General features: G+C 35.3%; 1 protein-coding gene across 2 annotated transcripts in view; it reads left to right on the top strand.

Annotated features, from left to right (window-relative positions):
- The window catches only part of ERBB4 (erb-b2 receptor tyrosine kinase 4), a gene marked incomplete at both ends in the record, with an annotated part of 1,001,312 nt that overhangs the window by 822,377 nt on the left and 153,073 nt on the right, over positions 1 to 25,862 (top strand). For both annotated transcript variants that reach the window (XM_080932825.1, XM_080932824.1), the window contains one exon: positions 21,118 to 21,303. In XM_080932825.1, coding sequence (XP_080788951.1) covers positions 21,118 to 21,303 — 186 coding nt within the window. The remainder of the gene's footprint in view (positions 1 to 21,117; positions 21,304 to 25,862) is intronic.

The following is a 25,862-nucleotide window of genomic DNA, read 5'->3' as shown; positions in this document are numbered from 1 at the left end:
ACAAACTATTGGGAAGACATGGATCACTGGAATTTGGCCACAGAGGATAGGGGCAATGTAGGAAATGAACTGAAGAATGCAAGGCAGAATCAAACAAGACTAACCATCTGTGAATATACCACAATGAAATTGGTTACTCTGAATGCTAATTGAAAATTAGACGACTATCCTTGCAGAAACTTACACCCATAGTTCCATTGGGTTTTATGTTTTACTGAATCTTTCTCTTAATTTTCATACTGATACTTGTATTAAAATGTCTTTATTTAAACTCCACCTGTTTCATTAAACATTACAGAATAATTTAAAATAAAATGAGGTGAAGGCTGGCCCATATAACTCAGTCATAGAGCACATGCCTAGCATAGATTACATTTGATTTCTATGACTAAAAATTAAAATTTTACTGATGTTAATAATTAACCTGTAAAGATAGTATAACATTTAAATTTCTTGAATTCTCATTTTTTCTTGTGCTATAAGCTATGAATAAATTAATAGTGATTGGACTTGTTAATCAATTTTATTTAATTATAAAGGGTCAATGTATGTGGCCTTACATAGCATGTTTTCATAGAATTGATTGACTTTTTACCCTTGTGGAAAACTGTTTGGTTTTGTCCAGGAACTATATAAAAATTTGCAAGCCCATCTTATTATGAAATCATTATAATCCTTTAAAGATACATTATATTAATGTGGGATATAGCAGTAGAAAAAAATAATCCTTTATAGAATAAAAATAAGCCTTATAACAACAAATAAATAAGACATAGCTTTAAAGCCTTCAGAGATTAGGTGTGTATAGATCTGTGTGTATTATCTCAGAAGCAGACATAGCGATATTATATTACAAGAAGAAGATATCATATAAGAAGAAGATTCATACACAGATACATAAAATATTCATACATATACATCAATATATTAAAATATTTATGTGCACACACATATTTAAAATCAGGATACAATTTTAAAATTTTTATATATGAGGGCTAAAGCATAAAGTATGTTTTCATGTTTCCTGTTCAGATCAATAAGTACTTTTAATCATTGTATGACAAAGTCCCAGATGACCTTTCATTCAGCAATATAGAAAATTATTCAGATAATCCAAAATCTGTATTTTGATCTTGTTCTAAGGTAAAATATATCATTATGTCCTCAAGGATCCAAAAAATCTTCTTAACATTGAACTCTTTCATTCCACAAAGATTGGAATCTTGTGAGTTGACAAGCATTAACTATGAGACCTAGGACTTCCCATATGTGCTACTAAAATGATCCTACTAGTCTACTCTCATGATCTTGCCAAATGCTCTGATTTTAAATTAAATGTATGGTTAATATTCATTCTACATATTGAAGTATGGAATAGCAAATTTTATCTATTCACTTGTGATATGTAAATAACAATGAAAATTGAAGTAACCAGGAACAATCCCCATAAGTATGAAGCTTACTACTTAATGGTAGTGAATTATGGACCCAAGGAGCCATGACTGTATTTTGGGGGTGTGTGTTCCTGAATTCAATATGTAAGCTGTGACTCTAAATGCTATCAGTTTCTAATTGAAATGTCCTTGAGGCAGTTCAGACATGCACAGTATACATAGCTTTTATTTTCATAATTATGTAAAAATTAATGGAGAAAGAAGTATATGAGCAGACTCCATTTATTACTTATCATAATTCATATTCAGTTCTTTTGATAAATCAAGAAGTAATAAAAGTAGAAGTCAAAAAATAGCTTTTAAAGTGTTTGAATCTTACTATTAAACTAAACCATAAAAGCAAAGTCAAAAAAACTAAGTTCTATTTTTTGATGCATTCTTTTAGAATCTAAAAAAATAGAAAATGTTGATAATAAATATAATTTACAATACATAACCTCTATGGTACCTTTATATTCTCTTTGTTCATTAACTACATGGCTCATATTGATGTCAAATCCACAAAGAAGAGTACTGTAGACTATTCTCCTATTGCTTAAGAATATAGACTAAATATGTTCATATTGTCACAACTAATTGCTACACCCTATGTTCTTATAATGGATACACAATTTTATATCTTCACTTAAAATATATAGTAGTAGGATGGCAAGAGACTCATTGGGTAAAACACTTCCTATAGAAGCTAATTTTCTGAGTTCAATCCTTTAGACCCACTTAATAGTGGGAAAGGCATACTAACTCTATATCATCTTCTTTCATACATGCACACACAGTAGCACACAGATACACTATGAGTGTGTACAATAATAATGTATTGTTAGAAATATGAAATTAGTTATGGGAGGGCAATCTATACTATACCTGCAAAGTATTGGAAATGTACAATTTTAAAATTATATTGCTAAAAGTATGTTTTTAGTTTTATTCATATAATTTTACTCTAACTTTATCACTCGTCATTTAAAATCGATTAGATTTAAACAGTGAGTTTGTATGGTGCTGAAAGTTGTTGTGGACATATATTGTCATTTCATCATTTTTAGCATATAGATAATATTTTGTGCTAAATAAATACTGTATTTTTATATTTTAGATTTTTATCTTAAAACTCAAAACTCTGAGAATCTCATATGTGTATGCAGTGAAATATGATTATATTCCCCAACCACATTGCCCCTCCATCTCCCCTTTAATTTCTCCTAAACTTTAAGTCCAAACACTATGCCTTCCTTCTTTTTATCTTCCTTCTCCTCCACATCCTCATTATCTTTCTCCTCCTTATCATCATCATCATTCTCTTTTTCTTCCTCCTCCCATTCCTGTTCTTCCTCATCCTTTCCTCTCCTCCCCACAACAATCTCCTTCCTCTTACTCTTCTTCCTCCTTCTCTTAATAAAACACTAAGTCCATTTAGTTCCAGCCATATGTGCATGTGTGTGGAAGCAGTTACTACAGTATGTGTGACCTCCCACTGGCCAAACTTCTAAGGAAAAGAAATCACACTCCCCCAGCAACTGCCACCCAAAATTGATCCCATGTCATATTAATTCCTCCTCCATTTACCCTGACAGTTTTGGTGGCTTGATTTTGTGTGGGAGGCTAGTTCAAGTAAACACAAGGGTTCATGAGTATGACAAGAAGGTCAGAACTAGAGGACAGCATCTCATGTCATGCCTCTCCATCCTTCCACATTTACATTTTGTCTTCCTACTTGTTTACAAAGTTCCCTGGGAGTTGGCCTGCTTTACTGAGAATTTCCTAGTTAGCACTGGATATTCATGGTCACCTTTTCTCAGCCATTTGGCTAGCACTAAAAGATGGTTAAGAGCAATGCAGGCCAATGGGCTTAGAAGGCAGTATGAGAATATGATCACGTGACAATAGTAGCTTGTAGCCTAGACACTATGATACCACCAGCAATAGACTCGGGCATGGATTTATAGTGCCAGGCATGCACTGTAGTCTGTGGAGCAGGTGCAATGTAATTCAAAAGCAGTTGTTTAAACTGTAATTACAATCTACTGTTGACTGTACCAGAGGGAACAGCTTTCCTATCATATCAGAACTGTAGCACACAAGGGCAAACAATGAGTAAAACCATTGATGGCTTTGTGTTTTTTGATCCAACACAATTCATGATTTGATGTTTTTTTCTGAAAATAGCACAAAGATTTATCATAGAGGCAGAATATGTAAATTTTTGTTTCCAAAGAGATATGTGTCTGCCAAGAAAGACTGAAGGATTTCAGTATTTCCACCACATTTCCAGAAAGAAAATGTATTTATCATGCACATCTCTTTAATGTTGAAATATCCATAATTCCATACTGATATGGATATTCTGAACTGCATTGCTCCTTTAATCACACTTCTCATTTAATTACATATTTTGTGCTTAAAAATCATGGGAAATGATAAGAACTTTCAAATACTGGATTTCCTTATGCCGTTCTTTTAAATTTTGAAATAAATTTCAGGTTCTGCTGTTTTAGTATGTACTTTTAACACAGCTGTTGATTTAATTCATATAAATTTTAATTAAAAATCTAAAAAGATGAAGAATTTATATTCTATAAGTGGTTTTTTCATTCCACTTGAAATTTTGGTGAATGATTACTCTGAATATATGAATTATTTTTCCTTGCATCTAGGTAATTTCTGATAGTGTATTATCATAAACAATTTTATGTGTCTCTGATCTAACAAACTGAAGAAAACAATTCTTAAAAGTTGAAGCAACAACAAATATTTTCTAATAATTGATTTTTAAGGATTTTTTAAGTTTTTAAATAGTCATATTTTCTTCTCTTGCAGCAATTTATTTTAGCTAGGTCGGTTTCATTAAAGAACGGTAAATCTTAATTAAGAGACTTTTACAATTAGTTAAATTTGTCCAGGAATTTCAAAAAGTCAAGGAGTCACAACTCTAAAAGACCCTGACTAGCCAAGTAGAATTGCATCAGAGTTTGATTTACACACACAAACACACACACACACACACACACACACAGAGAGAGAGAGAGAGAGAGAGAGAGAGAGAGAGAGAGAGAGAGAGAGAGAGACAGACAGACAGACAGACAGACAGACAGACACAGAGAGAGTCAGAGATACAGAGACACAGAGACACAGAAAGACAGTGAGATACTGAGAGGAGGCAGATGGGACAACATCAAAGCAGCAGTAATCAAAAGAGACCACAGCTGACTCACTGCCTTTTCCCTTAGAAAGCATTGTTCTATACATGTGTACGATGCTTAGACATTAATAGACATAGCATACTGTCATTCAGTTTTGCCCTTTTCAGAACTGTGGAGAATAACAGATGAAGTTTTAAAGATTATCGTTATATCATGGCTTTGTGTACTCATTTTGGAACTGTGTAGCATAACTGTCTAAGAGCAAATACTGCCTATAGTGTAAAAAGCATATGTGTGAACAAAGTAATGGTTTAAATTGGTCAAAGTTAACGTGAGATTTGATGGAAAGAATAATGTAGACCCAGACATAATATAAACTATAAAAATAAATGCAATCAATGATGGGAAATATGGAAAGAAATACTGCAGAACTGAAATTCTATGCACACTAAAGGCAAAGCATTTACAAATTCTCCTCTCTTAGCAACCATTAATTGTGGCTTTTCATATACTGGTAGGCTCTTGTGAGATTTTTTTTCCTGTTCCCCATTGGCATATACACTGTTCGTGTTACTGGAATTGTACAGAGTTTGTTTAAGCAACCATATTGTTGTGATATCATGAGGAGAAGTTTTCATGATCCTAGTTCTTTGCATTTTGGAACCACCTTCTTTGTGATATTCCCTGAGCTTTGGTTTGTGTGATAAATATACCAAAACAAGGACCCTTGGTAGATGTTCTCAATATGTTGATCAGATATTGATTCCTGTGATGTTCTTTGATGCAAAACGAAGTTTCTTTGATGAGGGCTGAGAGAGGTACTATCTGGGAATAAAGGATAGGTCTAGAATGTAATTCAGAATTGTGCTGGGTTAGTGAAGTGGTAATATTAAGTTCCCCTTTAGGGCCCCTTATTTCATCAACCACAAGCAGCTTGGTAGGTTTTTAGAATTAGTAATGAATTCCTTCTGATTGAGTAATTTTTGAGTCCAAATTAATGGCAATTGTATACCCCAAAATATAAATGCCACAGTTGTACCTTGGGTGTATCTTACTTTTCTGGTCATTGTTCCTAGTCTTTAGAGTTGGGTGGGAATATTGGTTGTTTTTCTCCCTTGGGAACTTGTATAATACCCTTAGATGCTATGAGAGATATTTCTCAGAGAGGAGGCTTTCTAGTCAGATCCAATTTGCTTTCTCAAAGTCCTGTGTCTAAAACATGAGGTAGAAGATAGCACTTCATTTGTAAGTTACTGGATAAGGCTATTTTCAAATATTAGATTAAAATGTAAAGCTCATGCAGATCCTTTCATAAAAAATCTCTTTTCATACTGCCATTCCACCCTACTTTCTTCACACACACCGTATGTGCCTAGACAGAAACAAGTCCCTTTGTCTCATAGACCGCTGATGGAAATCCATTAGCAGTAGGGGTATTTTGTTATGCCATCTATTTTCTTGCAGGTTTATTATGACTGTTATTGCATGAGTAGGTGGTAATATTATTTACTGCTACTATATTAAACACATAAAAGGAAACCATATAATCACAGCTTTGTGTCCATTATAATTGCCTCTAACTGATTCCCTTGATAACAGGATCAGTGTTAAATATTAAAGTAGCACTGACATGAATATTTAATATAAGAACATGAATACAAATTATGGATTCAAATTTAATACAAACGATGCTAATAATTTTATTCGCTAAAATTAAAAGAGATATGAAATAAACAACTGGTAAGACAAAATATTTATATGAGTTATTCTACATGAATGCAAGACAAGTAAATAAGCAGTATCAGACTTAATTAAAGTCACTTATGCTTTTTCCTTGGATGAGTGATAAATAATACACTCCTTCCTGCTTCATTACCAGAGATATACTTGAGCTGTCTCATTAAAAGTGGAGGCAGGAGTTCTTTAAATTTATGTAGTTATGTGTTGTTATATGTCTTTTAATATAAATGTCACTAATTAACTGAGACTATTCCTGCAGATTAAAAATCAAGTGGATATTTTCCTTTGATGTAGAGAATATAGGGAAAAATGGGTGGCATGTGATTCTCCAAATTGTACAAAAGAGCAAAATCCTAAATGATTTAAGCAAAGCCAACTAGCAAAATTAATGATTCTAGTAAAATTTAAGTTTAATTTTGAAAATTATTGATTGACAGTTCGAATCAATTTTTTATCTGTAACAATAAGAAGGTGAGAGCATAGGTGGGCTTAGACACTCCTACAAAGGCTCTTTTACACTTATTATTGGAGACTAATTTCAAGTAATTGAATACAAATTGTGCTTATCCTATTCATCACAAACTAACGACAGTGACTTCTAACATCATTTTGTAAGGATTCCAATTAGGGGTCATCTCCCATGATAATTCCTATAAGGGTATCATGAGACACTGTGTCTACCAAGTTACTTCACTGTGACAGCAATACATACCAAATATGAGTGGAAATAAATTTTAGATGGGCTTGAAGGGAGAAGTAAATTCAAATCCCAACTTGGTTGCCAGTGAATTCAGAATCATGGTTAGTGCTTCTTGGTAAACTGGTTACATTGCTAATGCATTGTCCTAATAGAAGTTTGTGGGCACCCTAGTGGCAAGAACTCAGTGTTTTCGTAGGTATGCTGAATAGCATTATTCTGGGAACAGAGTCAGTAAGTAGATACCTACCATTAGTACCTGATGGAATTTCCTAATATGTGGCTTCAGAACCGTAGGGAAGTTTATTAAGGAAGGGAAAGCTATCAAATGACTAAATATAGCTTTAGAGAATGAATTACACAACTCACTAGAATACCATTTTTGTAAAAAGAAAAATATTAAACATTACTGACTTTAATCAGATGCCCATTTTCATTCCTCCATCTAGGAACTCTTTTTTTCCTAGTTTCATGTTTTTTGCTTTCTAGCACACTGTTGACCCTCTTCATAAGAACCATATGGTTGCCCACTTAGCTAGTTGTGCATTCATCTTAACCTGTCCCTAGCTGGGATGGGGGTTTCCTTCAGTAGCAGGGCTAGGTTTAATCAGTGGGTGACAAAGTGCCTCTGCTCTGAGTACAAGAACATGTGACTATCTCTTGATCTTTGTCATCCACTTAACTTCTCTTGATACGGACTATTGTTGCCACAGCTGCTCTTATTCTTTGAAAATGGAAAATAATGTGCTCTTTAAGTTTACTTTTAAGTCCAAGAACTGCTTTGGGTTGGATCACGATTTCCCTTAATTACTTAAGAATGAAATAGGAGAAGGTAGTGCTAGTTCTCTCTGGTGTGTTTGTTTGTTTGTTTGGTTGGTTTTTTTTTTTGTTTGTTTGTTTGTTTTTTGTTTTGGTTTTGTTTTGTTTTGTTGTTGTTCTTTCTTTCTCTGCATGCATTTGTAAGAGCCTGGATAGACTTTGAAGTCGCAACACCATTCTCCTCCACGGTTTTTGATTCTTCCATATACTTAGCAAGACCTTTGCTGCCTATTGATCTCTGTCCCTTCACTGTGGTTGCCTTTATAAAACATTGCTAAAATTTTAAATGCCCACTGTGCACTGTGATAAGTTGTTTGCCTATATCATTTAGTTAGTCTATATCCTATGCTAATTACTCAATGATTAAAAGTATCTGTGTCATGTAGATTAGACTCTGAATGTAACCATGCTGAACAAGATTCATTAGGAATGGCTGCTTTCAAAGTATGTATAAAATCACAGCCACACGTGGAGCTTCACTTTTCCTTCCCAGATCTGTTCTTCTTTCCCTGAACCACTGAGAACAATTCTAGTCCCTCCAGTTCTGAGGTAAAAGAAGCAACACCTGCATTAATGTTGCATGTTACAAATTACCACAAAAACTGATGGTTCCAAACACAAAAAATGATGTTCATCACTGTTTTGTAGACTGCCACCATGATGAGGGTGAGTCGTGAGGAGCAGTAGGTAGAGAAGGGATGATATTAAAGATTTAAAAAAAATTTTTTATCAAATTATATTATGTCCTGATAAGTCACGTATAATAAAATAATTTCTGGATAAAAGTGTAAGTATTAGATAATATTGCTGCACTCAAGAAACAATTCATGATTATAAACATTTAACGGAGAATTCTGAGTAAATGAATATGTATTCAACAGAGGTACACATGTTTCAACCGTCTTTGTTCAGTAGTGAGAGCCGAAAAAAGAGGACGAGGAAGACTTGGAGTAAGGGCACAGCAAAATTCTCATCTTTAGAAGGGGAGATATTCTGAATATTGAAGAGAACGTATTTTGTTTTCTTTCTTTGAGAAAATATTGTGATTATTATTTATTTCTTCATTCAAATTAAATCATATGAAACCTGAATTGATTCCAGATGTTTTAACAATTCCACTATAGCTTTTCAGGGGCTCTCAGAAGCTGATATATTGAAATACTTGGTCCCCAGTTGGTGGCCTTGTATGGGAAGAATAAGAAAGTATGGCCTTGCTGGAGTAGAGTTCTTACTGTGCTTTGAAGTCTCACATTCCTAGAGTCTCTCAGCCTCACCTGTTTCTATTACTTTACTGTCCTGTGCCATCATGAATGCTAACTCTTCAAAACTTTAAGCCTCAATTTAAATTCTTTCTTTTGTAAGTTGCCTTTGCCATGGTATCTTATCAGTGCAATAAAAAAATTATAACTAGTGTGGTCTTTATTTTTTAAAATTCCTATCTCAGAGTGATTGGTGAACAAATCCATAGGAATACAGGATATTAAAGACAAAAGCTAAGTATATTACAGAAAAAGCATTATAGCATTTCCAAACTTCAGACAGTAAATGAAATGGTAGATGCCAGTAATTATAATAAAAATAACTGGGGTTAAGCATTAAGACAATTAAAAACACCATCAGCTACAGAGGTATGACAGGGAAGAGGGGCAATCAGCAAGGTAAAGAAATGAAGGTTTAAAAGAATATTAAGAACAAGAGAAAAGACCTTTTTGACTGTAGTAAAGACATATTTAACGATCAAGTCAAGAGCAATTTGAATGGTAAGCATGTAGGCAGGAAAACCATCTCTCTGAGAATAAAAGGAATTTAAATTGATGTCGTATAACAGGAGATAGCAAATATTCCTAACATAGGGATACGTCAAGGGTGAAGGAGGTTTTATTCTTGGATATGGGACACTTATGCAAGCTTGCAGTTACAGCAAGTGGGAGAAATGCAGATGAAGTCATACAGCAGATTAATGGCAAAATTATATATCAAAGGAACAGAGCAAACTGGTATTGAATATTGTTTACATAGTAATGTTTAGATGGGGAAAAGATTGTGTTCCACCCATAAGTAAAGGCTAAATTTAGTGAAACAGGGTATCAATAATAAACTAAGGAAACACTATTTTAAAAGATGTTATGGCACTATTCCCCAGGAACCTCTGATTTTTTTTCTAACAATATTTGAAAGTTCAACAACAAAAAGGAGATACAATCTACAGATTCAATGCAATCCCCATCAAAATACCAACCCAGTTCTTCATAGAGTTGGAAAGGGCAATGTACAATTTCATCTGGAATAACAAAAGACCTAGAATATCGAAATCCATCCTCAACAACAAGAAAACATCTGCGGGAATCACTATCCCTGACCTCAAGCTATATTACAAGGCAATTGTGCTAAAAACTGCATAGTACTGGTACAGAGATAGGCACGTGGATCAATGGAATAGAATAGAAGATCCAGAAATGAGCCCTCACGTATATAGTCACCTGATTTTTGACAAAAGTGCTGTAAACATTCAATGGAAAAAGGACAACCTATTCAAAAATGGTGTTGGTCCAACTGGCACTCAGCATGCAGAAGAATGCAAATAGACCCTTTCTTTCTTTTTTTTTTTTTTTTTTTTTTTTTTTTTTTTTTTTTTTTTTTTTTTTTTTTCCTTCTACAGGAGTTTATTGCGGGTTTGATTGCAGTGGCGAAAGACTCAGAGCCCAGAAACCAGCCTTCCTTATATATGTTTAGGAGGACTGGTGCATTCTTTGCGCCCTAATTAGCATACTTGGAGTCACTGTGATTGAGCAAAAACAGGCAGGTGTGCATGCGCACTTAGGTTGTTTATCTCAAAACTGGCCTTTCTCCCTATGGGCTGAGCGCCATCTTGTAATGGCGAATGCAGTGGCTTCCTACATCTCCTTTTTTCTTTTTTATGAGGCCTAACTGGACAGAGGAACACTTGACCGGCCTGTTATTTAGGATGTAACCATCTCTGTCTTAGGATCGACCTCTCGAACCCAAGCCTTACCCGTCGCAGGATTACCTTGTAGTCCTCAAGGCTCTGTGTCTTAGGTTGGTCAGGGGCTAGAGGAAGTTGCCCGTCATTAAGAATGGCTACTTTGGGTCATTTTTTCATTCCTCCCAAGATCCAAGGGACGAAGAGTAGAGCCTTTTTTAATTTAGGAGATTGTGGAAGCTGACCATTTTGGGAATTAAGATTCCCTAAGTAGGGATAGCCAGATATCTTGAGAAGCACCACCTTCAATGGCCATAAGAGCCTGAGTAATGATGACCTTATCTCGTCTTTGTTGGGCTCTAAGTCTGCACAGCAACCAAAGAAGCAACATACCTCCACAGCATATTAGTGCACCAAAAATAACAACTTCCACCCACTCTTTAAAGTAAGAAAATGCAGAAGTAAATGCCAAGAAGTAAAATCTCCAAGGGTAGTTGGTTCTACTCGAGTGCCATTTAAGGTCAGGATCTGCATCTGAAGTCTTTGTTATAGATCTTCCATTTCTGCAGACCATTCTCCTTTCAAATAATCTGAAATATTATTACTAGAAAATCGAGAATAATTAATATACTTTATAGGGGTTATACATAAGTTTGGTTGGTGGGAAACACAACTTAATTGAACCATATCAGTTAAAGCATCTATCTGTTGTTGTAATAGGTCCACTCTTTGATTAACAAAGAGGAGACTGGATGCCAATTGCGCATCAGTCCTTTGTAAGGTTACCAACGCTTCTGAGGTCTGTTCTGATATTTGATTTATAGTTGTAGCAGTATTAACTTGATTAGCCATGGCAATCTTAGCAGTAACTGCTGCACCAGCAGATATTACTATAGCAGTTATAATAGCGGCTGTAATTCCAAAATCTCTTTTATACCTGAAAAGCTGGGCAATGGGAAATTTTTCAGGATTAGCTTCTACTGGAACAGGTACCAAAGTGGGAATCTTAACAACCACAGCATACTTATAGGTTTTATTCCAGCATTCAGCAAGTAGACAAGAAACTTGTGTATTATTGCATAGGATCATACTATTAGTTACCTTATTGGTCAGCCAAAAGAAAAATGGGGGTTTTAAACACACAGGTGAGGCAGAAATATTTACCTCATTAGTTTTTTGATTAAAGGAGGTCACTGTGACACGTCCATCTGAAAAATTATAATATCCTGATATATTATATAATTTATAAGATGCTCCAAGAAATCTGTCAAAAGGAGTCAAAACTGTAGCAGCTCCTTTCTTATTAGACAGAATCCATTGGAACCAAGGCCAGGTATTATCTATGCCAGTTTGATTCTTCTTCTTATCCCAATTGACATTACCAAGAGGTGGTGAAAATTCAAATTCTGGAATAATATCTTGAGGGCGATTTCTAGGAGATTGGCATGGGGTATATACTGGTGGAAAGCCCTCATAGGGATATCAGAAAGGTAAAATCTTCCTATTAGTTGAAGATTTGTTAGCAACTATAGTAAAATCTTTTGGCTTAAATGGTCTTGTACCGTCATGAATTATAAGAAGTGTAGTTAAATTATATGTCTTAATATTATTATCATTATTTAAATTATATGTCTTAATATTATTATCATTATTTCTCAACCCCGATTGGAATCCCTTAACAACCTCTTGAAGGGCGCTTAAAGCAGATTGTATGGTACTAACTGATGCACCCTCAAAAGGATTTTTCCAATGTGCAATAACACCTTTACAGATCCAAATACAAGGGTTCGAGTCAGAAGAAAGAGTAAAACATAAAGTACCAGATATAGTAAAATTGGTAGCATTACAAGGCTGAGGGTTTTCCCCAAGAGGTGTTATACATGGAACATCTTGTTCACAGTTTGTTGAGAAAAACGCTGGCAACACCATGGAATTGGCATGCACAGGTATAGGGACAGGCCAGGTTCTAACGATGGCCCATAATGGGATACTTTCAGTCTGTACAAACCACATTCCCATCAGTATTCCCAGAATCCATGGATGGATCATTTTCCGGGGTTGTCGCTCATCCTTCATCCTGGTCTTTGATGATCCTCACCAATCTCGTTGGCACCCAAATGGGATTTTCTTCATCAGGACTATACCCACGCCGTGTAGTTCTGAATCCTCCAGCATAGTACTGGGGTCTTCGCTTGTGCCTCAGATGTTTCGTTCCTGGGTTTCGGCACCAAATGTAACAATCGCCGATCTTGCCAGCAAGAAAGACGCGCCACAACAGGATCCTTCTACAGGATCCTTCTACAGGATCCTGTTGTGGCGTGTCTTTTGCAGGTCTATTGCGGGTTTGATTGCAGTGGCGAAAGACCAAATAGACCCTTTCTTATCTCCTTGTACAAAGCTCAAGTGCAAGTGGATCAAATATCTCCACATTAAACCAGGTACACTGAAACTACTAGATGAGAAAGTAGGGAAAACCTTAGAACACATAGGCACAGGAGAAAATTTGCTGAAAATAACACCAATGGCTTGTGCTCTAGGGTCAAAGATTGCCAAATGGGACTTAATGAGAGTGAAAAGTTTCTGTAAGGCTAAGGACATCGTCAAGAAAACCAAATGGCAACCAACAGAGTGGGAAAAGATCTTTACCAACCCCACATCTGATAGAGGCCTAATATCCAAGGTATACAAAGAACTCAAGAAACTAGACACCAGAGAACCAAACAACCCTATTAAAAAATGGGGTACAGAGCTAAAAAAAAGTTCTCAATTGAGGAATATCAAATGGCTGAGAAGCATCTAAGGAAGTGCTTGATATCATTAGCTTTCAGGGAAATGCAAATCAAAACAACCCTGAGATTCCACCTCAAATCAGTCATATTGACCAAGATCAAAAATTCAGATGACAGCAGATGCTGGTGAGGATGTGGAGAAAGAGGAACACTTCTCCACTGTTGGTGGGGTTGTAAACTATTACAACCACTCTGGAAATCAGTCTGGTGATTCCTCAGAAAATTGGACATAGTACTACCTGAAGACCCATTATTCCACTTCTCGGCATAGACCCCAGAGAAGCTCCAACATACAACAAAGATACATGCAGCACAATGTTCATAGCAGTTCTTTTTATAATATCCAGAAGCTGGAAAGAACTCAGATGTCCTTCAGTAGATGAATGGATATAAAAATTGTGGTACATTTACACAATGGAATACTACTCAGCTGCCAGAAACAATGACTTTATTGAATTCTTAAGAAAATGGATGCATCTAGAGAATATCATCCTGAGTGAGATAACCTAGTTACAAAAGAACAGACATAATATGCAGTCACTGATAATTGGATACTAACCCCAGAAAGCTCTGAACAGCCCAGAAACAACTCACAGAGTATATGAAATTCAAGAAAAGTAAAAAGAAAAAAAAAAGAAAAGAAAAATAACATTATGCTTAATCCTTATTCACCAAGAAAACTTTGACTGATTCCAGGTTACTTCCTGTTTTATATGTACTTTATGCTCATTGTAACTAGTAAGATCTTAATGCACACTATCAAACCTTTAAAAAAAAACCAAGCACTAACAAAAATTTATTAGTATACTTTTATGCAAAAATGCTTAAAATTTGTACATTTATTTTTGTTTTTAAAAATAAAGTGGTTAAAAAAAGGAGAAGTGTTACCTTCAGCTAAGTGATATCAGAAGAAAGACATCAGGGAAAGAAAATTATATGAAAATGCAAAGGTTTCATTATGCTATGAGGTCAGGATATAATAGAGGTAAAGGAAGCTTAAGGGAGGCTGAACACAAAATATTTATGAGTAAATCTACCCTTCTCACAGTAAGGACCGATGCAATCTCAAGCCCAATTACAATTTCAGCCTCATCTCAACCCATTACTAATAGTGTTGCTAAACTCTGTGCATATTAGACACCCAGAGTGTGTATTTATGTTGGGATATAAGGTATTGGTTGGTACTTTTGCTGTTTCATAGTCTTAGTATATCTGATGTCGCCTTCACAGCATACCCATTAGAAAATTTTAGTTGTTATTCCAAGAATTGAACTTGTGTTATCAGATGTAAAAAGCTTTTATTATAGGACCCATTATAACGTACCCAAATACTTCTTTTTTCTTTTCCCTATTCTTCACTGCATCTCCAGTTGACTAAAATCTTTGTGCAGGAAAATGGCATAGGAGACACAGCCTCACTCACTGTACTACTATGTAGCAGATACTCAGTAAGAATGTTCAGTTAAATGATGTAAATAAAAGGATAAGGAGATAAAATAAACATGGAAGAAATTTGCTGTAACAAGTGAGAAGGAAAAATGTAAAATGCAAAAACAGAATGCACCATTGTACATTGTATAAAATGCATAAACATCTTCAAGCACAATAACAGTAAGTACTGACTGAATCTGTTAAATGGCCTCTGGATAAATGAAAGATGTAGGATGAAGATGGAAAATGACTGCCTTTCAAGGATTGTAAGGGCCATAGACTTAATTAATTATGTTCCTGAAGTGATTCTGGGGTTAAGAGGGTAAGGTGAGTCATGTAGAAAAGTAAAATAACTACATAGTAATCTACCCTGTCCAAATGGCTGCCCACCTACTACATAAGTAAATTATAGTTTATTCAAGACACAACGAAACAAGTATATACTTAATTTATTTCATTCTCTGGATACTGTCTATGACAAAGTAGTTGTGTATGACATTATTGTAGATAAATTACTTTGATCCAGTTTTCTTATGGGTCTCTCACTATTTTCTCAGTATTACCCAACCCTAACATTGTCTCATGGGCAACATTTGTTGCAATCATCCATAGACCTGCTGACTATCACATTATACATCCACATTTTGTATCTTTTGTTTTTTTTGGCCTCCCTTTTATCTTCCTTATCCCTAATGCAATAGGATTTTATCCATTTGCCACTGGAGGGTACTGAATTAATGGTCTATAACTATAATGAAACAGGGAAACTTTGGCTGAAGTTAACAGTTTTTTTTTTTTTTTTTTTTATAAAATGGTCCAGAAGTATCTCTTGGCTTTATGCTCCCCCCGCCACACCCGCTTTCTTTTCTGCTTGTGTGGCACAACCAGACAACATGAAAGAATAATACAAGTTCAAACAACAAGGTAAAAATATCTGCTGGCTGAAAGAGTAGGGCCTCAACGTGAAAAAGAAGTGCTGCTAACATTTACTGTTTTACAGCACTGTCTTCTCTTCAAGAAAAAACTAGATGTACAAATAACAATGCTACAGACTAAAGTTGCACTTGTCTCTCTCTGTCCCTCCCTCCCTCCCTCCCTCCCTCCCTCCCTCCTCTCTCTCTCTCTCTCTCTCTCTCTCTCTCTCTCTCTCTCTCTCTCTCTCTCTCTCTGTGTGTGTGTGTGTGTGTGTCTTAGAGTCCCTTGCTGGTTTTCTTAAAAAATGTTCTTATTCAAAGCAGATCTCATTATCAAGAAAAATATCCCACTTTTAGAATTTCCCACCGTGCACATCTTGGAGTCGTCCTCCTTTCCAGTGGGAAAACTCTTCACTTTGCCTACCAGAAAAAAAAGTTTACAGAGCCAAAGGAAAAAAAAAAAAAACAAAGGCAGAATAAATTTTAATTTCTTGAAAAATTAGGTTATATACCTGTCAGGTTCCCTTTATCCCACTGCCCTTTGGTGGCATTTTTCAGTGACATCAGTTAATACTCAAAATTGCTTCTATAGGTCCCATAAGAAACTGAGGACATTATTAATTTAAAAACAGATTAATCTATTGAAAGCAAACTTTCCCTGATTAAAATATTGGGATTTCTCCCTGCTTCTCCAGCCCATTTATTGCTTTAAATGGATCCACATTCCGTTTTCTTTATCAATCCCCCTATCCTCCAAAAAGCCATCTGCTGCTCCCTTTATGAAAAATAAAACCTACAATTAGTGTCTTGTTCAACTTTTCTTTCTAAAAAAAATATGGGGGGAGAACAATTATGCAAATCATCTGCAATTTAGTTTCAAATACTCTTTGTAGTGTGATGAGCAATTTTCCTTAATACAAACCCAGCTTTTTTTTTCTTTCTTTCTTTTTTTTTTTTTTTTTTTTTTTTTTTTTTTTGCCAAACTTGTACTAATAGTTTTTTTTTTTTTTTTTTTTTTTTTTTTTTTTTTTTTTTTTTAGAGAATTTTCAGTTTTCACATGAAATGTCATCTAATGTAAACTTTTCAAATGTATGTAGAGACTGGTCTTTAGATTGTAAAAGGAAAACAATCACTTTATATATGTCATTGTGAAATCAAAACCATAGCAAGGTGATTCTTCTTCCATAAGCATCCCTATTCCTACCATCTTAAGAAATGCCTAAGAAGAAGCATTACAAAGGGATAGAGGATGCTGAGTTCTTTGTCTTTTCCTGAGGTGCAGTTCTATATAGGGATATAGTTTGCCTATGAATATCAATTTGTTGTTTGATTCTACTTGGCCCTCCGTAACTAATGCGTAATTAGACTCAACTCATTCCTCTATAGCTAATGTGAGGTGTGTGGATTTGTCATGGTAACAAGGTAAATGCTTACAATGTAAGGTCCTGAGAAAATTAAAAAAAAAGAATTATATCTATATCTATATTTATATATATCACAGACTTATGAAATAACAATACATTTCTAATCAGAAATTATGTTGCAAAACTGATCCTGCTAATTAGGTCAGACAATCTCTTATAAAATAAGGGACAGAGACTCAGTTACTGTTTGTTTAGCAAAGGCTATTTATCACTTTTGACTACTCACACGGTTGAAATTAGGATCAAACAGTGGTCACAACTATTGGTTTTGTAATAATTACAGAAACTTAGCTTGATGTAAGTGTGCCAAAGAATCCCAAAGATTCCTGCTTTTACATTAACTTTGTATACTTGCTTGGTACATCTTCATCCCCACCAGTAAGACTTTAAGGCTTAATTTCTTACCTAAGGGTTCAGAAATACTGTACTCAACCTAGTGGTACTAACACAGAGAAAGAACAAATAAGATCCACCAAGACAGTAACAAACAGAATACAGTAAGTATAAATGTAACTTAATTAGCTATATAGCATTTCATAGCCAATTAAATATCTAATTTAATGCATAATTAATTATGAAATTTAATTTGAGTGTATATCTTGCTCAGTTGTTGGTGTGTTGTATATACTTACACATGTACACATTATGATTTGGTGGTAGCTTATGCTATGACTATAGCCAGCTGATACTACATATTACATTATTAAATTCACCTGACATCATATTTCCAAAAATCTTTATAACTATGGGGCTTTATTTGAATCATTTGCTGAGCTATACAATAAATGAAATTGAAGTTATTCGACCTTGATAGATACACACAGGGCCACATGAGTTTCTCTGTCACCTACCCGTTTTCTGGGGGCAACGAGGAGAGATTAGAAGATGTCCTTACTCCTCTTAAAGGACTGGTGGAAATAGTGACGTACTTCCGCAGCTGCTGCAGAGTAGTGATGTACTTCTGCAGCTGCCACAGAGGCCGGTGGAGACAGAATGATCCATGTTTCTATCACTTCATGTGCCTTTAGAGAATGTGTCTCTGTCTGCTGTTCTGATAGTCACAACCACAGTCCTTTCTGTTTCGCCAAAACAGAGGGTAGAGGAAGTCTGTCACCTCAGTGTGCTTAACTGAGCCTTGAAGCAGTTGTTCTGAAGTCAGTTCCTCTCTACATGAGAGGAGTCTGCTGATGCGTAGTGCCTCCGTTTCCTTCCATAAATTTAGCTCTTGTGTATTCATTCTGCAATGCCAACAGTAAAAAAATAAATAAAAAATAAACCACCGCAGCACAGCCTTATGTGTTTAACTCTGTGGTTTGACAATTTTTTTAGAAACAGGAAGTATTAAAGAATAATATTGTAAATGTTTTATCATTTCATACCACAAACCTCATACTAATTTGTCATGTATATGCCTCCTTAATATGTTTGTATGTACATGTATTACATACTTTCAAACACAGATACTTAACACACTTTCTTCCTCTTTCTCTACCCCGTAAACCATTATAAAAAGTAACCAAGAATTAATCTTGTATATTTCACCATACTAAGGCTGTTCTGAACTATTTAAGCTGAGCGTAATATTATATAATTCATAGTTCATACACTACATACATGGTTACCCTGGTAGTATTTTATATAGTACGTATTTTTCAACCTAGAAATGAATAAAAGCACAAATAATAGAGTGTCTTTCAGTTGCAAGAGGATTGACTTGCTTAGGAGTCCACATAAAGATTATTCTTATGTTTCACTGTTGGACATGTACCTTTATGAAAGTATGAACAGGGCAGACCAAATGAAGTCCCTGGGCTGAGAAGGGACAATTGCATGCACCTCCCTCCCTTACACAGAATCTATTTCCAAGTGTCCTCTGCTCACAAAGGAAAAGTTAGTTTCCTTAAAGAAATTTCACTGGGTATACAAACCATACTTGAAGGCAAGCTTTGTGCCAAGCAGTAGATAACCAACACACAACCAACTTGGTGGTAATTTTGGAGATACTTCTGTCTCTATGATGCTTTTCTTGGGCTTTATAAAAGCTCATTGGTCTTTTGTCTTTTCTAGTTTTGTTTTGTAGGGTGTGTGTGTGCACCTGTGTCTGTGTCTATTTCTCATGCTTTTCTTTATCTTTCTCTATTTGTTTTATTCTGTCTGTTTGTTCTTTGTCTAAAGAGAGGCTGGAAGAAAGTGTAGAGTTGGATCAGTAAAGAGTGGGGAGGACCTTGCAGGAGACAAGGGAGGAGAAATTGATGAGAGTATAGTACATGAACAGTTATTTTAATATAAAAGAACTATCATAAAAAGAATGTGCCAATGATCCAGCCTTGACCTATTTCTATAAAAGTTTTAGCTTGAACATCTCATACATTCTTCATGTTTTTCATGATAATGATGTATTTATTTGTTTGCTTGTTTGAGACAGGATTTTTCCGTGTAGTCTTCCTATTCTAGAACTTGTTCTGTAGATCAGGCTAGACGCAAACTCAGAGATCTGTCTGTCTCTGCCTCCCGAATGCTTGGTTTAAGGTATGTTTGCCTGGCATATTAATGACATTTTTAATGATTTCAGCCTGTTTTCTTCCCATTGTATCATAAAATATGGCTAATACCTTATCCTAATTATTTATTTGATTCTGTATAATTAAAATTAAATATTAGTAAAAAGGATATTATGTTGTTGATATCATGTATCTTTGTAAAAGCAAAAGTTGATTATAATTTTTACTGAAGTAGAATACTGTTTTATTTACTTTGTTTCATAAAGGTACATTTCAACCAATGAAGCATAAGAATAATCTTTATGTTAATGTATTTCATATTATAGCATTGACATTTATAACTTTAAATTAGTGACAAATATGAGATGTACTTTGTATCACATATGACTACAACTTCACCTTCTTTAGCTTAATATCAGTATTATAAAACCATTGGAACTTGGCTTTGATTTCATCAAATGAAGAAATAGATCCAGATAAAATCTTACTGTTTCACTTAACTTGAACACTGTATAGATAACTATGAATAGGACATCTCTTTAAGTTTTTTATATTAAAAATATATTCAAGGAAAAAGTCTGTTAAAATCTTTATTTTGTTTACAAGTCAGCATTGGACTTGGTTATAATTATATACAGTTTTACAACTTACATATGTCACTTACATGTGCTAAGGCCACATGAATAATGGGTAAGTTAGGGTCATCTCCCTGTTCTTGATAAATACCATGTTTGCATAGTTATTGTTCTCTGAAGATATCACTAAAAGTTAAATGTCTCTAGTATTTAGTGATGTTTATTTTAACATGATTGGCAGGCAATAAAATATTATATTGTTAGTGCTATAAAAGATGAAATATAGGTTTTGATTTAATATGTTATTTTTATATAACTGGATTCACTTTGTGGTACAGACTATTTCTTTCTTAACTTCATTTAAGTGTATCACTTTAAGCCAGAAATGATCTAACGAATATATTTACATTGTTAATTGAGTCTACTGATGCTTCTTTTGAAACTGGGTCTTACTCCACAGTCGTGACTGAACTCAAACTCAATACATAAAATAGGCTGGCCTGAAACACACAGAGCTTCGCTGGCCTCTGATTCCTGAATGTTTGCATAAAAGCTATAAGCACTATGTGTGACTCACTAAGTGCATTGTAAAATCCATTATACACCTTCATCCTACGTATGTAAAATATTGAGGAATGCCAAGTGGAAATGATGACATTCTGTTGTTTTGTTGTTGTTGTTGCTGTTACAGGAGGCTCTGATCATGGCAAGTATGGATCACCCACACCTAGTTCGCTTACTGGGTGTGTGTCTGAGCCCCACTATCCAGTTGGTTACCCAGCTAATGCCGCATGGATGCCTACTAGACTACGTCCATGAACACAAGGATAACATCGGATCACAGCTGCTGTTAAACTGGTGCGTCCAGATTGCTAAGGTAAGTGTTATCATTTCCTATGACAATGATATTTGAGAGTTTATCTGATCTAGAAGGAGCCTGGCAATTAAAATTATGCCTTGCCTTTTCACATTTTAATATAAGTAACTTCTATGGCTATGTTAAATGGCATCGTTGTACATGGCTGGAGACCATAGATCAAGCACCTCAGCTAGTTATATTTGTTTCTCATTATTATTCCAAGGTATTCATACTGGATTGTCTACATGACACAATACATGCACCAGTCAAATGCAATAACTGCAATGCCAAGCTTGTTGAACTTTCCTTTGTTCTCTCATACATGACATCCTAGCTTCAGTCTCTTGTCTCTCTACTCCTCTAGTCACCCCAATATCCCTGATGCTGAGCCAGATCTCCTGCCTGTCCATAGCTTTACCTTGTGGTTTGTTGCTGCTGCTGTTTTTGGAAAGCCTCCCATTGAGTATAGGCCAAAATTTTTCATAATTTTGAGACCTTGTCAAAGCTATGATGGCTTCTTTTACATTATCTTCAGCTGTTTTGGTGGTGCGCTCTTAGTTTGCAGGTTTATCAACAGAGAGTTCCGTTGTCTTTCTTGTTAGGTGATGATCCATGGGGATTAGTAAAAGGGGGTTGTAAGACAGTGTCAGTGGTGGGGCTGGAGAGATGGCTCAACATTTAAGAGCACTGGTGGTTTTTCCAAGGACCCAGCTTCTATTTATAGCATTTATATGACTGGCTGCTCTTGTCTGCAATTCCAGTCCAAGGAAATCTTATACGCTCTCCAGCAAGCACTGCATACACTGGAAATTATTGAAAGCTAAGGAGGTAGTAGTGTCTACCCAGAAGAGCAACATCATTCAGTGCATTCCTTTAAGGTTGTACTTGGTCCCACGTGCCCTTCTAGCTTTTCTGTTTCCTGTCCTTCATAAGGTGAGCAGCCTGTCCTAACCTAAACTCTAGCAACTGCTTACACACTGACTCAGAATTAGCCCAGAAACAATGGAGTCAAAGACTGTAAATTCTCTGTGATTGTTGGTCAAAATATGGCTTTTTTTAAAAGTTGTTTTCTCAAGTATTTTGGTTATAACTATGGCAAAGTGATTGATAGGTACAAAGTCTGACTGATATGTATACACACACACACACACACACACACACACACATATATATATATATATATATATATAGAGAGAGAGAGAGAGAGAGAGAGAGAGAGAGGGATGTATATACATATCTATCTATATAGATAGATAGATATATGTTAGAAGTTGTGACTCGGTCATTTTGATAACTATTTAATAATTATTTTGCCAGTATGTTTGTCTGTAGCAACCTACATCCCGTGTTTGTACAGGCCAAGAGGGCATCAGATTCTTTTTTTACTCTTTTTCATTTTTACTGGTACTTAATCTATGGAGTGATGGAAGAATAGCTTCTTGTTGTTTCAGTCGTTTATTTCTGTTAAATAGAAATGAACTTTATGTCTGATGGTCTGCTGTAAATTAAATGCACATATGCTGTTAGACATGTCTGACTTGTTTCTAATGCCAGATATTATGTGTATATAAGACTTCATTCATTGTGTAGGTATACAAACGACCAAATCAGAAAATCATGACCTGCTTTTATACTTAATATACTAAATGACAATTATTCTTATTTAGACATCTATTAATGTCTTTTTAATGAGAGACCACTTTCACTGTATTTGATAAAATAATATATTTTATAAAGGAAGAATAAAAGGTGAAGAGTTTAATTACAATTCATAACACTGTTGTTACAACTAATCTCCATATCAAGACAATGACAATCTATAATTAGAAATTGAAATACCAATATTGTAGTTATTTTGCATTAAAGTAAAGTCTCATATCTCTTAATGAAATGAGTAGAATGATTTTAGTTCAGTGGCAAAACTTAGGTCAGAGAAAATACCAACAGGGACTCTGAGGGTCACTACAAGCTAGACTAATGATAAAATTTGATTTTCAATATAAGGATTCCTCAATTATGTTACATATACCAAGTGCTCCATACATGTTTTTGATACAGTAATATTTGGTCTCTATTTCTCAGATTCATAGTTTTAATTAGAGATTTTTGAATTGATTTTTGATGGATAATTATCTGCATTCTTTGTCTAGTCAGGAAGCATTCACTATTTTATTAATGAAAGCATATATAAAGTATATTATTCAAGGTTCTGCCTACAAACAGATCTAATAGGATGCATATAGATAGAGAAAGATTTATTAGAAATAATCTGTTTGGGATATTATGCAAGCTAAGTTATGAGACTCCTAGAGATTTAAGAGAGCCAATTCTAAAGTAGTAGTCCCAGTTCAAAGATCTCACAACCACTAGGTACATGCATTCCAACTCAAATTCATCAGAGTCAAAATCATGAAAAAGACTGTTTTGGAGAACGAATCCCAGTATGGGTACAGAAGAAAATGGAATACATATTTCAAAGGCAATCATGCAGAAGGAGATTTCCCCTTCTCAGAAGTCATATTTATTTTCATTTAAATCTGTAACTGAATAGATCTACCACCACCCTTAAATTAGGTCAGTCAAAATATTTTGAGCCCCAGTCTACCAGATGAAATGTCAGTTTCATCCAAATTTTCTCATAGATACATTGGGAACCATGTTTAACCAAATGTGTGGGCACCTCCTAGCTCAGTTTAATTGATAAATACAGTCAAGTAACATGCTGAGTTTTGGTGGAACAATTCTCATACTCCACAGAGGGAGGCTGTCATAGTAACCATGGCAACACAAAGCACCGTTTCACATATTGAGAAATGTGACATAGCACCTCCCAGGAGTTATTATGACAGAATTTATCGGAAATAACCTCCACTTCTCTTTAGTTTACTACCAACTTTTATCATCTCCAATAACTTAGAGCACACTGTAAATGGCTTTAATCTGTATCCTCTATAGTAGAATTGCCAAGGATTTATAGCTATTATGATGGCTAAGTGTGTGATGTAGCAGATATGCATGCTAAGAGGATTTCTTTTCTTAATAGATGTTACTATAATATGAAGCAAAACAATGTTATTTAAAATGTAATATCATCAAAATACCTTTGTAATGACTCCAGGAAGAGAGCATAGTACTGGAGAAACATTATTCATGCAAAATAATAATCTGGATTTGGACTCAAGGACATACTTATTAATACTCCAGCCACTATTTCTTACTTTTTACTTTACTTGGTTGCCAGAGTCTGTCTTAGCTTACAGATATCACACATGAGATATGGTCCTAATAGAGATTACCTAAGGGACTCATGAGGGAGGGAGAGAAAGAAGACAGAAGAGGAGAAAGAGAGAGGACATGGGACAAGAAAGGGAAGAAGAGGAGAAAAGAAGAAGAGAGAAGAGGAGAAAAGAGAAGAGGAAGGGAAGGTAGGGAGAAAAGAAAAGGAGAGGAGAGAAAGGGGGGTGAGGAGAGGGGAGGAGGTCGGGAAAGTGGGCATAGGGTTTATTAGTTATGTTTTTATTGCTATGATAAAGTACCATGACTGAGGTAATTTTAGAAAAAAGAACTTATTTGAGCTTATATTTCCGGAGGGTTGCATCCCTCCTGACTGGGAAGAGTGGCAGTAGGAGGCAGACATGGCAGTTGTAGAAATGGGAGCTTTCCTACTAAGCAGGAAGGAGAGAGCAAAGCAGTGCTAGTGTGACTCTTTAAAACCCTCAATTCCAATGTCCAGTGAAGTACTTCATGTAAAAACAAAACAAAGCCCTAAAACCACATCCCCTAATCTCTCCAAATAGTTCTACCAAGTGAGTACCAAATAATCTGCCCAAGACTATTAAGTACTTCTCATTCAAGCTGCTGCCTAGGGACAAAGCGGAATGAAACTACATTGTGGACTTTGCCTTACGATCCTCAGAAAAATAGAAAGAGCTTCTCTTCATCACCTGTCTATTTCTACTGACTCATTATCTCTCTAAATAAAAAGAGAAAGTAAACATAAAACTCAAACTAAAGAAAAGTAAACGCCAAGAAGACCCCACCAATACCGGAATGATAAAATTTCTGACCCATTTGCATTTGTCTGCACAAACCCATCATTTCCCCAATTATATTGAAGTGTGACTGACAAGAAAAAACTTAATACATTTAACATGATAGTTAGAGATAAATATGTAGTGAAATAATTACTATTATCCCTGTAGCAAACTCTTCATCTCATCTAGCTACCGTTCTTCAGAGAAGCTCAGAAGTGTAGAGATGTGGTGCCGGGGCCTGGGTGTGTGTGCACTGCAAGCAGTCTCCAGTTCTCTGAGTGCAGAGTGGATGTAGATGCCAAGGTTTTTCTTTCTTACCCCACTCCTGCCTGCATAGGATGTGCCAACAGTGATCCTCTTCCCTCTTGAGCTCGGAAGAACCCAACCTTCAGTCACATAGTTGAGTCTAGACTCTCATTTTCCTAGGGTAAGAATTTTACCCATGTTCCGTAATATAAAATTGGGTTTTTTTTTTTTTTTTCCCTCAACAACAGAACTTAACCGAGGTTTATCTCCTGAGTTCTAGAGGAACACTTTGGAGTC

This window comes from Micromys minutus, assembly GCF_963924665.1.
Source record: "Micromys minutus genome assembly, chromosome: 19".
In the NCBI taxonomy this organism is placed as follows: domain Eukaryota; kingdom Metazoa; phylum Chordata; class Mammalia; order Rodentia; family Muridae; genus Micromys; species Micromys minutus.
This window is presented reverse-complemented; position numbering and strand designations above follow the sequence as displayed.